The sequence below is a fragment of the Vicia villosa genome, linkage group LG7 (genome assembly GCF_029867415.1).
Source record: "Vicia villosa cultivar HV-30 ecotype Madison, WI linkage group LG7, Vvil1.0, whole genome shotgun sequence".
Lineage (NCBI taxonomy): Eukaryota > Viridiplantae > Streptophyta > Magnoliopsida > Fabales > Fabaceae > Vicia > Vicia villosa.
Genome location: NC_081186.1, coordinates 85,414,123 through 85,431,242, shown reverse-complemented (window position 1 = coordinate 85,431,242; position 17,120 = coordinate 85,414,123). Strand labels below are relative to the sequence as shown.

The 17,120-nt window shown below is 38.7% G+C and overlaps 1 protein-coding gene across 1 annotated transcript; it reads left to right on the top strand.

Moving 5' to 3' along the window:
• The first annotated feature begins 651 nt into the window (after positions 1-651).
• LOC131619571 (protein FAR1-RELATED SEQUENCE 5-like) lies at positions 652-3,079 on the top strand. Its single transcript, XM_058890659.1, has 4 exons — positions 652-1,500; positions 1,562-2,524; positions 2,611-2,691; positions 2,786-3,079. Exons 1-4 carry the CDS (start codon positions 652-654, stop codon positions 3,077-3,079), a joined length of 2,187 nt encoding a protein of 728 aa, XP_058746642.1.
• The last annotated feature ends 14,041 nt before the right edge of the window (positions 3,080-17,120 follow it).

Sequence of the window (17,120 nt, the reverse complement as noted above, 5' to 3'; positions counted from 1 at the left end):
TGGGAATTAGGGTTTATGATTGAATTTGTTTTATTTACATGCGATTTATATTTGATGATTACGAAATTTCAACTTTGGTGGCTACCTTTGAATCAGGTCGATTGATTTAATAACATAATAAGGAATTGTGATTGATGCTTGAAATTGTTTTCTGTACATGGGTTTCCTATTTGATGATTTGGAAATTTCAATTATGTTAAGTACCTTTGATTTGAATAGGAAATTAGGTACTGTGATTTATGTTGATTTTTGGTGTGTTAACAAATGTGTTAATTCAGGTTTACCATGGAAAACACCGACCATTATGATTCGTACGACTATCGATGCCGTGACAGTGGTACATCTGATTCTGAATCCGACAATGGTCGGGATGACAGTAATTCGGTGTCCAGTGCGTACCAAGGTTCAAGTGATGGTGATGGCGATGGCGATGGTGATAGTCACGATGAAAAATTTGTTGAATTTGATGCAGTTGTAGGTGATAGAACAGTGAAAATTAATGCCCTTACTGCTGATGAAATTCGTGCTATGGAATTCGGTACAGTTAAAGAAGCTAATGTGTTTTAGTTCAAGTATGCTAAATGTAAAGGGTTTGCCATTAGGAAAAGTGATGTTAGGACAAGATCGACTGAGGGTGGACAAACAATTATAATGAAGCAGTTTGTATGCAATAAACGCGGTCTAAGAGATACAAAACACTTAAGGAGGCTTGATAGAAAAAGAGAACACAGACCTACGACCCGCACTAATTGTCCTGCTAGGCTTCGTGTGCATTACAACCCCCAGAAGGATAGTTATGTAGTGTCATGTTTTGAAGAGGCTCACAACCATGAATTAACACCATCTAGGTTTGTCCACTTACACCCCATTTATCGTGAGATTACTGTAGCAGATAGAGCTCAGATTGACGGTCTACAGTCAAATGGAATTAGAACTTGTCATATAATGGGGTACATGGTTGCTCAGAAGGGTGGACACGATCGTGTTGGGTTTACAAAGAAGGATCTGTACAATTATTTTGATAGTAAAATGCGTGCTAATATTAAAGATGGTGACGTTGCCGCTGCTATAAATTATCTAACTGTGAAGTCATCTACTGATCCCATGTTATATGGTAAATATGCCGTAGGCATGGATGGACGAATGAAGTCTCTTTTTTGGGCTGATAGAAGCAGTAGATCTGACTATTTTTGTTTTGGCGATGTGATTGCGTTCGACACGACTTACAAGAAGAACAAATACAACTACCCATTGGTTATATTTTCAGGGTGTAACCACCACTCTCAGACAGTTATTTTTGGTGTTGCGTTGGTGTCAGATGAAACGACAGAGACGTATAAGTGGTTGTTGGAGTGTTTTTTAGAGTGCATGGAAAATAAATACCCAGAAGCAGTTGTAACAGACGGAGATGGGGCGATGAGGGAATCTATAAAACAGGTGTTTCCGGATGCGACACATCGTTTATGCGCTTGGCATTTGAACAAGAATGCGTCTGAGAATGTAAATAACTCGGAATTTTTGATAAGATTTTCAAAAAGCCATGTACTCTAATTTTACAAAGGATCAATTTGAAGAGTTTTGGTCAAAAACAATTAAAGAAAACGGACTTGAAGGAAATCCTTGGGTTGCAAAAACGTACGAGAACAGGTCACTATGGGCAACTGCATATCTACGTGAGAAGTTTTTTGGACGTATAAGAACTACGTCTCAATGTGAAGCCGTCAATGCAGTCATCAAGAGTTATGTCAGGAAGAAAGGCTGCATTTTTGAATTTATGCACAATTTTGATCAGGCTATGAGATCTTATAGAAACAATGAATTGATTGCCGATTATAAATCAAAGTTTTCAGAACCTGTGATGACTACTCAACTGCGTGCCCTTGAGAGCCATGCTGCGAAAGTTTATACTATGGAGATTTTCAAGGAAGTCAAAGATGAAATAGTGAAGGCTGGATCATTGATTGTTAAGGAAAAGTTAATTCGCAACGGATTTAAGACTTATCGATTTACAAAATATTGTTGTGATAACTATGACGTAGAGGTTGTGTATGATGGTGAAACACTTCAATGTGAGTGTAGGTTATGGGATTCTCATGGGATTCCATGTTCTCATATGTTTGGTGTCATGAAGGAAGAACATGTTAGTCTCATTCCCACCGGTTTGATTTTGTCGAGATGGACGAAGGATGCAAAAATTCAATACTTGAACATGAATTGTAATGGTTCTGATGATTCTAATATGATTGAGCTAGCTCGGTTTGGTGCATATTCTTCTGCATTTACTGCCTTTTGCAATGAAGCTTCAAAAAGGGAAGGTGTTTATGGGGAAATAATGGGTGACATTCTGAAGTTACACAAAAAGTATTGCAGTACGGACGATCCTATTTTGGCATCGAACTCAGCTGTAGGTGATCCAAATATTGTGAATAGCAAAGGTGCTCCAAAGAAAAAAAAGAATGACATAAAAGCTATTAGGCGATGTTCTAAATGCAACAGTAGAACTCATAATGCAAGGAGTTTTTCGGTAATTTCAAAAGCTATATTCTGTTCGTTTGAGTCAATCTGTTGCTCTTTTGATAAACATAGTAGTTTCTGTTGTATAATTTGCAGGTTGCGGAAAACGCGCCATCTGAACAAAATGTTGGTATGACGTCGCGGCCAGTAACTGATTCATTCAGCCAAGTTGTGAAGGTATTATGTTTTTTTTAATACAAGCTCTGATATGTTGTATTAATTATAACGTGTTATTATTTGTATCAAAAGAATAATTTGTTTGTTAAAACAGAACAAGAATGGAAAAAGAGGTCGCATTGGTGGAAGTAGTGTGCAAAATAAATGTACAGAACCACCGAACTCTCGTGGCGCGAATGTGACAGCGACTTCTCGCGCGGAAGTTGGAAGCACAAGCATACCCATGCCTGCAATGTATGGATTGCAACCCGTGTTGCCAGCGGTACAACCGATGTTGCATCCAATGCATTTACAACCGTTAATCCCACTATATCCAACGACAGTTGCGGAAAATTCGGGTTCGTGTTTCGGTAGGCCACAACGACTGATGAACAATGGTGGTACTTGAACGAGCAAAGAAGTAGCTGTAATTTGACCAGGCATGAATTTGGAGGTGATTTTTAGTGGTATGTGTTGCACCCCAAAATTTGCCCACATAATTTATTTCTAACTGGCCTAGGTCTTGCATTCATCTACATCATTCCACTATGTGGTCACCTAACACTTTGCATTCATTCTTCAAATAAACATCTGAAGCATGGGATCTAGCGTTTCACAATGTTCTGGGTTTTATATTGCATTGATAAACAAAGATTTTCAGTTATCATGGGTCAAGGTGTTCTGTATGCTAGGGATTGTCAGATAAATTTTAAAGGTTGGGCCTTATGATCATCAGAGATTTTTGTTAAGAAATTGGGTTTATTCATCATTTGAGTGGTGTTATTCATTGGGCTTCATGGATTAACTATCATTCATTATATGAGCTTGATTCATTTAGTCACTCGGGTATCCATTCATTCATTGTGGATTTTTATGCTAGAATTTGATATGAAACATAGTGGAATTTATGGATCATTTCGAGGTGAAGGACGTTTGTTACTATTAGTCAAAATCAACCATAAAAGAAGTACATAAAGAGGGAAAATGTTTGAAAACTCAAATGGTGGATCAAATATAGGATGGAAGGAAACGAAGTGTTATCTCATTCTACTTCCAAAAAGCCCTACACTTCATGGCCAAACCCAGTTACATGTTATCATCCTATCACGACATCAATACCACTAAACACCATGGAGATTACCATTCAATTCACCATCCAACCAATGTTCCGAAGCAGAACTGGAAATTCACATACACTTCATTATATTTCATAAATCATTCCATACAAAAACCAAAACTCATTCAAGATTACAAAATATTCAAGGGTCTCCATTCAATTACATCAAAACCATATCCGTTACAAAAAAAGCAAAACTACAAAAATTATACAAACCATTTCTTCACCCAAATAGTCCAGATTAAATGTTCATTACAAAACTTCAACAAAAAAAAGAGAACATAAACTAATCCCTAAACCTATTCCCGACTCTATTACTTCAAGCTTCCTTCACTTTGGAAAGTGATAAGCGCCGGCATTCTTCTGCTGCCCATGGTACTTACGAGCATGCATCCACCACTTGATTATATTGTTGCTTCTGATGGAGGAATGGCATCAATACTACCTGCTGCATATACTGCATCTAGACATAATTCCTCAGCAATACCAACAATATCCTGCATAATACATATACCACACGTCATTAGTTCACCATTCAGCCATAAGTAAACCTGCATTCAAACCTTCACAACAAAGAGGCCAAACAACACTGCACATTAAACTCAGCATTAACACATATTCTTTCTCAAAAAACTAACTCAATCTCAGCCCTCTATCCATATAACTGAATTTCAATCTAACAACCTATAACATTCAGTTGCAAACCTCTAACAGAATCATAACTGCCTCATAACTAACTTCCTATCAACCATCATAACAAACTCTAACAGAAAATTAACCACAAAACAAAATCAGTTACAACCTTCCTAACAGAATTCTAACTGAATCAAAACAGAAATATCAAAGTCAGAACTAACCTTTAGGTTCAAGCTTCTTCACTTCTATATAACAGCTTCATCATCACAGCTTCAAGGGGGATTCATTCACTCTTCAATCTTCAACACATACACTTCACACCATCTTCATCTCTCATCATCCTCATTCTCTGAATTCCCCTCTTCGACGAATCTTCTCCATTCTCTCTTCATTCTTCTCCCACCTTCAATCTTCTCTCAACTTCATTCTTCTCCCACCTTCAATCTTCTCTCAACTTCATCATCTTCATCACTCCTTCGATCCACAACCATTCAACAGAAAAAAAAACCAGAATCACCTTCATTCCTCTGCTTCATTCATCACCATCTTCACCTCTCACTCTGCAACATTCTTCATCATCGATATTCATCTTCCATTCTGCAGAGGAGCGACTCACAATCTTTAAGCATCTCAATCTTCCATCAATGCTTGATCCAATGCATACAACAACATTATCACATAGCAATATGCTTCGCATCCGCACCTCAAAAACTTCACTCTGAAAATCATCAGCATCGCCTCGCGAATCTACAACGGTCTTCAACAAACATCGCTACAATAAAAAATACAAAGAAGAAGAAGAAATCACAAGAAAATGAAGAGAGAAACGAATTCAAGATCGCCGGATGCATAATACCTGCCCGATTGAAATTCCTCTGGTTCTTGGCGCCATCGTCAAATTCGTCGGAGCGTATGTCCGGCAGGAAATTCGTGATCTCCTTCTGCTCGCCTAAATGCGGTTTATGAGCGCGTTTGTGTTTGATTAACGAATCCGAAAGGCGAGAGGGATTGAGGTGAGGAGAACTTGATCCGGAGAAGAGATTTGAGTCGAGTATCGAAACGGGAGTGAGAATAGATGACCAAACGAAGAGGGAGAGTGTGAGGCGGAGAACGGCCTTGAGTTCGCCGGAGAAGACGAGTTCTCCGTCCTCGCCGCCGTCTGAATTAAGGAAGGGAGCTCTGCTTGAGAAGCTGATGCGCCACACTTGGTAAACCTAAATCCCCTTCTATTTCTTTTTATTTATTTAATATTTTTTTTTACTGATAAAATTCTGAAAATAAAAACAAAGCTATGGGCCACGAAATTGCTGACTCCATCCCCCACTTGGCCCATTCCACACCTTTTTTTGGCATGAAGAAATTCTGAACAAAAAACGACCTTGGGCCCACCTTCTGGGCCCTGCGCCATTTATTCTGCTCACACACCTATATTCAGTTCACACTCCCCCTGATTCACATTTAATTGATAGTTTTTTAGGTTTTTACTTAGTTCATTTTACTACATTTTTTCAGATAATAAAAAGCATATAAAAATCATGGTTTTCTCATTAGATTTTTAGGTAATAACAACATTTAGAATCATAATTTTTGTTTGACTTTTAGGTAATAAAAAATGACATGGGAACAATAAATATTAGTTTTAGGATTAATAGATTTTTAGTTCAATTTTGACTTTTAATAGATTTCTCCTTCATGAAAAAACTCATAAAAATAGTAGTATTTTTTTAGTTTAATTTCGCACTAATTTTTGAATTGCTTTTATTTCTTTTGTGTCATTCCCATGTTATAATTGTTGTGTGATTTTGTTACTTGTTTTGGCCGTACTTTAGGCCTACTTTGTTAATACCATTTTAATGTTCCTTATAGAATTTAGTCATCATGTTATCATTAGGAATTAGACTTGTAGATAAGAATGACAATTAGATTAGAAAATAGGTTAGTTCCCTTTTGTTCATTCTTTTTTCTTTTTCAACATTAAAAAACTTAATAAATACTGATAAGGATCATACCGTTTTTCTTTTTGTAGTAGGAAAGAAATGATTGGGGCGTAGGCCCCGATGTATGTTCTTTCCTACTTAGCGGAAGAGAAATGATTGAGGCGTAGGCCTCGGTGTATTTCTTAACCGCTATTTAGAGAAACGATTGTGGCGTAGGCCTCGATGTGCATTCTCTAAATATTCAAAAACAAAACTCTTTTTTCTTGGTGTGATCTAAGTCGCAAAGTAAATCTCCCTTAAAAAAAATACTCAACCAGAAAACATTCAAAATGCTTAATAAAAGGCTTTGACTTAAAACAGAGTAAGGAAGCGATGCGAAGCCCTGTAGAGGGTCTTCGTCATCGTGGAATTACAATAAAAGACACAAACCAAACTCTTGCTTTTCTTTTGCCTTGTTAGGCACCTAAGAATATGTTGAATCCACTCCATAATTAGGCGTATAAGTCTCCAAAGGTCGAGCATCGTGGAGTGCGACTTTAACCCCTGTTCAACTAAAAAACACAAAACAAATGGAAACTATGGAGCCGAACTACGGTCGCTCTGATTCCTGGTAAGGGATACGTAGGCATTGGGTCGCGGGGCCTAAGCGAGCACACTTGTAAATAATTCCTTCTTTTCCCCGTATTTCTTTTGCATTCATTCGCATTTAGGTTTAGACATTAGACACCCTTTAGATAGAAACAAGCGTAGGTGGATACCATCGAGTACGATGGGCGTGAGGGGTGCTAGCACCTTCCCCTTGCGTAACCGACTCCCGTGCCCTGTTCTCTGGTCGAAAGACCTTGTTCTTGTTCTGAGTTAGGTTTCTGATATTCCTTTCCCGCGATGGGATGAATATATTAGTGGCGACTCTGATTCCATTTTTCGCGGTAGCGCCAGCTGGCGACTCTGCTGGGGACATAATAGACCTGTGCTGGTCCATTCTTAGCGAGTCGATCCTAGCCTTTGTTTGTTTCTTTTCTTTGGGTGCTTCTTTGTTTATTTCCTATGTGCTGTATCATTTGTATATATATGTTTGCATATCATGTTTATTTTCTGCTTGCATATCATATTTACTTTCTCGCATTCTGGACTATATTATGGGTCCCCGTGGAGGCCACATATTTTCTCTGTTTGCAGGTTGGGTGGGATGTTCTATGAGGTAAAAGGCCCAATACCCAGGCCAGAGTTGACACATAGGATACCTAGGATAGAGTGGATAGTCATGACGCCGATGAGATGTCAGGTCTTGTCTAGTGCGATCATGAGACCCACGCCCAGTCGAGGTCCAAATGGGGTATCATTGTTGGCATGTAGATGCAACAATGGTGGTACCTCAGGAGGACTGATAACGCTGGTTGCCATTTTGACCTACCCTGACCTAGATTCACCTGTGAGTGGGGAGGGATATACATGACAGGTACCGTTGGTGACTATTCAGTTCTGTTGGTGACTATTGGTTCTCCTGGTATTCAAAAAGGTGTTAGACCTTTGATCTCATGACATTTGACCTACATCAGTTATTCAGAGGATTGTACAGTGGTTACTAAGATTATATGGACCTTGATCTCATGTTTTTGCATTGCATAACATCATTGCTTTATCCACTTCATTTGTGGGGGATCCTAAAGTCTGTTTCCAAAAAAAAAAAGGAAAGGAAACCAGAAAAAGAATAAAGGAAAAAAAAGAAAAGATACTATATGCAACAACAACAAAAAAGAGAATAAAAAAGAAATAAAAGTGTGAAAAGGCTTTAGGATCCCTTAGAGATGAAACATGCATTCATACTATCATGCATTTCATATTTCTCTCAGAAGCTTATGGGGGCCCTTTCTACACAGATTTTGACTTCAGCAACAAATTGACTTCTCACCGCTACGTGCTCGAAATTTAATGATGGAACAAATTCGTGAGGACTTAACTCAGATGAGGACAGAAATGGGGATTAACCTGAATCATTGTATGGAGGCTATTCAAGCCCTTGCTTTTAGACACGAAGAGTTGAGACAGGTTCTTCAGAGGCCGGATGTAAATGTTAATCTCAACACAGGAGAAGGCCTTGTGAATCAGAATGTTAGAAATACTGTTGAGATTCCAATTCCTGTTAAGGAGACTTCGCATCATGAGAATAATTCAGAATTTGAAGCCTTCAGGTTCCCGATCAACGAATTTGACAAAAGGTTCCACCTCCTGGATGAAAGGTTGAAAGCCATGGAAGGTCGTGACTCTGTTGATTTAGACGCTGTTGGTTTGTGCCTAGTGCCTGGTATCAAGATCCCTGCTAAGTTCAAAGTCCCCAACTTCGAGAAGTACAAGGGTATCACGTGTCCGATAGCTCATGTCAAGGCATTTTGCAATAAAATGGCTCCTTATGCTGAGAATGACAAGTTATTAATGCATTTCTTTCAAGATAGCCTCAGTGGTACATCTCTTGAGTGGTACAATCAACTCGAAAGAACTGATGTCCGAACTTGGAAAGAACTAGCAGAAGCCTTTGTCAAGCGTTACAAGCACAATAGTAACATGGCTCCGACCAGAAGGCAACTCCAAGCTTTGACTCAGAAAACTGACGAGTCGTTCAGAGAATATGCCCGAGGATGGAGAGAATTAGCTGCTAGAGTTCAACCTCCACTCTTAGAGAAAGAGCTCATGGATATGTTCAAAGATGTGATGGAAAGTCCATACTATCAATGTTTGGCTGCATGTAAAGCCTCTGATTTTGCAGAATTGGTACTCGTTGGAGAACGAATGGAGCATGGTATTAAGAACGGTAATGTCCAAATTTTTGGTACTCCTTCTGAATTCCATAAGCAAGTGAATGAAGAGACCAATGAAGTTTCTGATTATGAAGAGGAATCTCCTGATTATTCTCCCGAAATGTTAGAAGTTACTCCTGTTCAGGATGACCCACAAGTTTGTGCTGCAACTTTCAGTCAACCTCCCGCTCGGTTTGTTCAACCAAAACTTATCCCGAAAGATCAATCAGGTCAGTATGTGCCACAAAGGCGGAATTATCAACACAATCGTCACCCACAAGGTAGACAGAGGCATAGAAGGCCAAAAAGAGTGTATGATCCCATTCCTATGACAAATGATAAGCTGCTTTCTCACTTGATCAATCTTTCCTTGGTAGAACCAAAGCAACCAAAGCAACCGAAGCCTGTTCGTTTCCCGTATCATGAGGGATTTGACCCTGATGTTAGTTGTGGCTACCATGCTGGGGCACCTGGGCATTCGATAGAAGACTGTCAGCCATTCAAAGACAAGGTTCAAGACCTGATTGATTCCAAGGCTATCGCTTTCACACCTGAGGGCCAAATTTGAAGTTCTCCTTTGACTCAGTGGATCTTCTGAAGCAATAAGTCCATACGGAATCAAGTCTCCTCAACAATGGCATTCATTTAGTTCTCTATTGCATTTTCATTTGTAATCTTTCTTTGTTTGTTTAAGCATTGCTAGTATGTAAAAACTTGTTAATTTTTGAATGAAAACCATAATACATTGTTCATGTTCGTCTTGAAGTAATCCATTCGTTTTCACTCAAAAAAAAAAAGTGTTTTGGCATTACGATACCAACTTTTCTAATCGCTTGCTTAGGCAACGAGCAGAGGGAGAATGATGAAAAAAATGCAAAATCCCTAATCATGTGTTTTTGAATAAAACCCTACTGAGGATGTACAGGCATTGTTTCCAATCCCCAAACACCGGAGATATAAGGGAGATAGACCCTCGTCAACCCCTTTGAGCCTTGAAGTAGGAGTTTCTTTTCTGTTCAGAAAAAACCCTTAATTTTAATCCTGGGGCAGGGTAGTGTTCATTTAACTTGATCAAGTGTTCAAAACTCGCAAATGATATGCATCTGAGGATACAGCAATGGTTATGCTTCAGAAGGTTGAGGAAACTCAAAACTACAATGTTATCCTTCACCTATCAAGAGGTCAAAAGATGACGGTACCACAATGGTAATCCTTCATCAATCATGGAATGAGGCAGTCGTAATCACTTCCAACGAAACAAAGACAATGTGAGGTCACACGACTTGTTCAAAAAAAAAGAGCAAAAAAAAAAAAAAAAAGGCGAAAAAAAATGAAAAGAAAAGAAAAAAGGATGAAAGAAAAATAGCAATAAAAAGAAAAATGATGATGAAATGAAGCGAGAACAAAGTCGTGTGATAATGAATCAAAAGAATAAAAGGTGAGCGACTGCCATGTCCGAAAAAACCTCATTGATTCCTCAACCATCTTAAAATTCCTTGTGAGGGATGAGCACTCATGTTGAGTTAATTGAACTTAGGAGTGGAGAACATCATGAAGGGGGTGGGCACCAAATAATTTTGAGCCTAAAAATCCTTTGTTTCTGAAAACCGTGAACCCGGCCAAGTTACAACCCTTAAAAGTCCTAATTGAAGTAGGGTTTATTTCGGAAACGCACTCCGATGAGATAGCATTTAGCTGACTCCCAATGAAGCGTAACACATATATGTTGGTATCGTATGCTCGCTTTATCTTTCATTCACAAGAGGTTGCAACCTCATTTCGTAAAAAGTTTGTTTAAACTTCAAGACTAGCATAGGCTTTGAATTAGGATTGACATTCTTATAATTAACATTCTTTTGCATAAAAACATTTGCTTAAACATCAAGGAAATTTCCATGATGAGAATCCATGAAGTGCTTGATCGTGTCAAAGTAAAAGAAACTTGAGAACTCCGTAGAGTAAAAAGCAATCATTTCAGAGACTGATATCAAGGGGCACGATGCCTGAAGACTCCATTGAGCATAACCAGTTGATACTTTCTTTGATTGGTTACCCTGAGGAGAGAAGTCTGAATACTCTATTGAGCATGAGCAGTGGATACTCTCTTTGATTGATTACCCTGAAGGTTTTGAAAACTCTATTGAGTGTGGTAAAGTTACTTCCACGATTTGTGGGATCTTAAGGGAAGTAAAACTCAAGGATTTCGATAAGATGTACATAATCAGAAGTAGTCACGACGAGGAATCTCTCTCGTGAGTTCAGCCCATCTGGGGCAAGCAAATCAAGGTTTGACATCTCAAATTCGACCAATCAGGGTTAATCAAGTCGAGGAATCTCTCTCTTGATTTCAATCAATCTGAAGTAGTGACGTCGAGGAATCTCTCAAGCTCACTCAATCTGGGGCAGTTACTTCGAGATTCGACAAACCTCTTCAAGGATCCGTGAATCAAGAGAAAGAATATTTCAAACGCTTGAATATGCTGGGGGCAGAATTTTCTCAAGTAATTGTGGTGTAAGGATCCTTTCGAGGCAAATGTCTTCGTTAAATCATATATCTCCACAAGTCAGGAAGCCCGGGGCATACTCTTTTGGTCTGTATTAAAGAACCGTCATCACAAAGTTAAGAAGTATCATGATGCTCTTCCCCAGCAAGTTACTCTCTCCCCAAGCATAGGAGTTTATTTCTCCTAGAAAAATCTCTCCCCGAGCATAGGAGTTTATGTCTCCTGAGAATTCATTCTCCCTCCGAGGATAGGAGTTTATTCCTCCTAGGAGTGTTCCAATCATCCCAGAAAGGGTTCCTTATCCGAATTTCTAATCCCCACCATTGTGAGTTGAGGGAATCTCCTCAAGCTAAAAATTCTTCGAGCTATGGCACATGGTGAGAAGTCAAAATTTTCTTCAAGTCAACAATCAGAAGTGTATCCCGCAAGTCAAAGTCCAATGTTTATTGGCACCCCCACAGAATTCTTAACACTAAGGGGATTCTCCCTGGTGTTTACCTCTCCCGAGGTCAAAGATGAAATTCAATGGAATACTCCCCGAAGGGACCCCGATGATTTTGCTTCTCTATCACACTATTGCCTTTATTTGGCGCCTTGCATATAGTAATCATTGCATTCACATTGCATCTACAAAAATGCGTAGCATTTCCATGAAAATGGAGCATTACGCTAAAGAAAAATTCAAACATGCATCAATGCATAAGCCAGTTTGTGTACGCTCCAAGGGCACAATATAATATATCCCCAGAAGAAGTCTCATTTTCTCTCTCCAGTGTGGATTGAATACAAAGTCTTTCTTCATAAAGATCATTGTTTCATTGGTTATTTCCCATTTGCAGAGATCAATCATTTGGATAAACCATACTTTGTGTGTGGCAATTCAAGTGATTGTCACTTTTGTAGAATTACACCCGCCTTTGGCCTGAGGGATCCATGTAATTCTTATGCTTCGCAAGCGTCAATGTTTCCTTGCAAATACAGTGTTTGATAACATCTCCAATAAGAGTCTGGTCATTACTAGTCTTCTTGCAGTCAAGTCCAATGATTATTGGCATCCCTTTCAAGTCCCGTGGTTATGGGCATCCTTCGGTCAGGTCTAATATTGTTTAGTCCTCCCCGTTCAAGTCCGGTGGTTATCGGCATACCCCTTCAGATCTAATGAGATTCCAACCATCGAGTTGTGAGTCCCTTGTTTTCCGACCTCGAGTCGTGAGTTTCCGACCTTTTGTCGTGAAGATTCCAACCATCGAGTTGCGAGTCCTTTGTTTTCCGACCTCGAGTCGTGAGTTTCTGACTTTTCGTCATGGAGATTCCAACCGTCGAGTTGTGAGTCCTTTGTTTTCCGACCTCGAGTCGTGAGTTCCCGACCTTCGAGTCATCAGTTTTCCAACCCTTGTGTTGTGAGTCCTTTGTTTTCCGACCTCGAGTCGTGAGTTTCCGACCTTTTGTCGTGAAGATTCCAACCGTTGAGTTTGTGAGTCCTTTGTTGTCCAACCGTCGAGTTGTGAGTCCTTTTTTTTTCAACCGTTGATTTGAGAGTTCTGAGATTCCAACCGTTGAGTTGTGAGTTTTAGGTTTCCGACCTCGAGTCGTGAGTCTTTCAATCTTTGAGTTGTGGGTTCTAAGTTTTCGACTTTTAGTCGCGAGTGTCCTAACCTTCGAGTTGTGGACGTTTGTCGTATACTCCCCAAAAAAAATGTTCTGGCAAACTAATCTTTTGCACTTGTCCATTGCAAATAGGCATTACAAGGCTTCTTCTTCCCTTCGAGAAAATCCTACGGGAATATCATATTGTTACTTGCTGAAGCTTATTAAGTGGAGGCAGCAAAAAAAAGTGTCATCCATCTGTTACCCTGAGCGCAAATTTTCTGGTACTTTAGTATTTAATCTTCTTTTACCTCGAAAGTTCGAAAGGCTAACGCCAATCTCACCTTCAGGTTTAAGACGATTAAATAGGGGCAGCTGTTGCACCCCAAAATTTGCCCACATAATTTATTTCTAACTGGCCTAGGTCTTGCATTCATCTACATCATTCCACTATGTGGTCACCTAACACTTTGCATTCATTCTTCAAATAAACATCTGAAGCATGGGATCTAGCGTTTCACAATGTTCTGGGTTTTATATTGCATTGATAAACAAAGATTTTCAGTTATCATGGGTCAAGGTGTTCTGTATGCTAGGGATTGTCAGATAAATCTTAAAGGTTGGGCCTTATGATCATCAGAGATTTTTGTTAAGAAATTGGGTTTATTCATCATTTGAGTGGTGTTATTCATTGGGCTTCATGGATTAACTATCATTCATTATATGAGCTTGATTCATTTAGTCACTCGGGTATCCATTCATTCATTGTGGATTTTTATGCTAGAATTTGATATGAAACATAGTGGAATTTATGGATCATTTCGAGGTGAAGGACGTTTGTTACTATTAGTCAAAATCAACCATAAAAGAAGTACATAAAGAGGGAAAATGTTTGAAAACTCAAATGGTGGATCAAATATAGGATGGAAGGAAACGAAGTGTTATCTCATTCTACTTCCAAAAAGCCCTACACTTCATGGCCAAACCCAGTTACATGTTATCATCCTATCACGACATCAATACCACTAAACACCATGGAGATTACCATTCAATTCACCATCCAACCAATGTTCCGAAGCAGAACTGGAAATTCACATACACTTCATTATATTTCATAAATCATTCCATACAAAAACCAAAACTCATTCAAGATTACAAAATATTCAAGGGTCTCCATTCAATTACATCAAAACCATATCCGTTACAAAAAAAGCAAAACTACAAAAATTATACAAACCATTTCTTCACCCAAATAGTCCAGATTAAATGTTCATTACAAAACTTCAACAAAAAAAAGAGAACATAAACTAATCCCTAAACCTATTCCCGACTCTATTACTTCAAGCTTCCTTCACTTTGGAAAGTGATAAGCGCCGGCATTCTTCTGCTGCCCATGGTACTTACGAGCATGCATCCACCACTTGATTATATTGTTGCTTCTGATGGAGGAATGGCATCAATACTACCTGCTGCATATACTGCATCTAGACATAATTCCTCAGCACTACCAACAATATCCTGCATAATACATATACCACACGTCATTAGTTCACCATTCAGCCATAAGTAAACCTGCATTCAAACCTTCACAACAAAGAGGCCAAACAACACTGCACATTAAACTCAGCATTAACACATATTCTTTCTCAAAAAACTAACTCAATCTCAGCCCTCTATCCATATAACTGAATTTCAATCTAACAACCTATAACATTCAGTTGCAAACCTCTAACAGAATCATAACTGCCTCATAACTAACTTCCTATCAACCATCATAACAAACTCTAACAGAAAATTAACCACAAAACAAAATCAGTTACAACCTTCCTAACAGAATTCTAACTGAATCAAAACAGAAATATCAAAGTCAGAACTAACCTTTAGGTTCAAGCTTCTTCACTTCTATATAACAGCTTCATCATCACAGCTTCAAGGGGGATTCATTCACTCTTCAATCTTCAACACATACACTTCACACCATCTTCATCTCTCATCATCCTCATTCTCTGAATTCCCCTCTTCGACGAATCTTCTCCATTCTCTCTTCATTCTTCTCCCACCTTCAATCTTCTCTCAACTTCATTCTTCTCCCACCTTCAATCTTCTCTCAACTTCATCATCTTCATCACTCCTTCGATCCACAACCATTCAACAGAAAAAAAAACCAGAATCACCTTCATTCCTCTGCTTCATTCATCACCATCTTCACCTCTCACTCTGCAACATTCTTCATCATCGATATTCATCTTCCATTCTGCAGAGGAGCGACTCACAATCTTTAAGCATCTCAATCTTCCATCAATGCTTGATCCAATGCATACAACAACATTATCACATAGCAATATGCTTCGCATCCGCACCTCAAAAACTTCACTCTGAAAATCATCAGCATCGCCTCGCGAATCTACAACGGTCTTCAACAAACATCGCTACAATAAAAAATACAAAGAAGAAGAAGAAATCACAAGAAAATGAAGAGAGAAACGAATTCAAGATCGCCGGATGCATAATACCTGCCCGATTGAAATTCCTCTGGTTCTTGGCGCCATCGTCAAATTCGTCGGAGCGTATGTCCGGCAGGAAATTCGTGATCTCCTTCTGCTCGCCTAAATGCGGTTTATGAGCGCGTTTGTGTTTGATTAACGAATCCGAAAGGCGAGAGGGATTGAGGTGAGGAGAACTTGATCCGGAGAAGAGATTTGAGTCGAGTATCGAAACGGGAGTGAGAATAGATGACCAAACGAAGAGGGAGAGTGTGAGGCGGAGAACGGCCTTGAGTTCGCCGGAGAAGACGAGTTCTCCGTCCTCGCCGCCGTCTGAATTAAGGAAGGGAGCTCTGCTTGAGAAGCTGATGCGCCACACTTGGTAAACCTAAATCCCCTTCTATTTCTTTTTATTTATTTAATATTTTTTTTTTACTGATAAAATTCTGAAAATAAAAACAAAGCTATGGGCCACGAAATTGCTGACTCCATCCCCCACTTGGCCCATTCCACACCTTTTTTTGGCATGAAGAAATTCTGAACAAAAAACGACCTTGGGCCCACCTTCTGGGCCCTGCGCCATTTATTCTGCTCACACACCTATATTCAGTTCACACTCCCCCTGATTCACATTTAATTGATAGTTTTTTAGGTTTTTACTTAGTTCATTTTACTACATTTTTTCAGATAATAAAAAGCATATAAAAATCATGGTTTTCTCATTAGATTTTTAGGTAATAACAACATTTAGAATCATAATTTTTGTTTGACTTTTAGGTAATAAAAAATGACATGGGAACAATAAATATTAGTTTTAGGATTAATAGATTTTTAGTTCAATTTTGACTTTTAATAGATTTCTCCTTCATGAAAAAACTCATAAAAATAGTAGTATTTTTTTAGTTTAATTTCGCACTAATTTTTGAATTGCTTTTATTTCTTTTGTGTCATTCCCATGTTATAATTGTTGTGTGATTTTGTTACTTGTTTTGGCCGTACTTTAGGCCTACTTTGTTAATACCATTTTAATGTTCCTTATAGAATTTAGTCATCATGTTATCATTAGGAATTAGACTTGTAGATAAGAATGACAATTAGATTAGAAAATAGGTTAGTTCCCTTTTGTTCATTCTTTTTTCTTTTTCAACATTAAAAAACTTAATAAATACTGATAAGGATCATACCGTTTTTCTTTTTGTAGTAGGAAAGAAATGATTGGGGCGTAGGCCCCGATGTATGTTCTTTCCTACTTAGCGGAAGAGAAATGATTGAGGCGTAGGCCTCGGTGTATTTCTTAACCGCTATTTAGAGAAACGATTGTGGCGTAGGCCTCGATGTGCATTCTCTAAATATTCAAAAACAAAACTCTTTTTTCTTGGTGTGATCTAAGT

What these genes read in the sequence shown, in the direction of transcription:
- LOC131619571 (XM_058890659.1), top strand. Translation starts at nt 652, where the DNA reads ATGAAGCAGTTTGTATGCAATAAACGCGGTCTAAGAGATACAAAACAC. An exon ending in ACAAGAATGCGTCTGAGAAT is followed by an intron (nt 1,501 to 1,561) that starts GTAAATAACTCG and finishes AATTTTACAAAG; the next exon opens with GATCAATTTGAAGAGTTTTG. An exon ending in CATTCAGCCAAGTTGTGAAG is followed by an intron (nt 2,692 to 2,785) that starts GTATTATGTTTT and finishes TTGTTAAAACAG; the next exon opens with AACAAGAATGGAAAAAGAGG.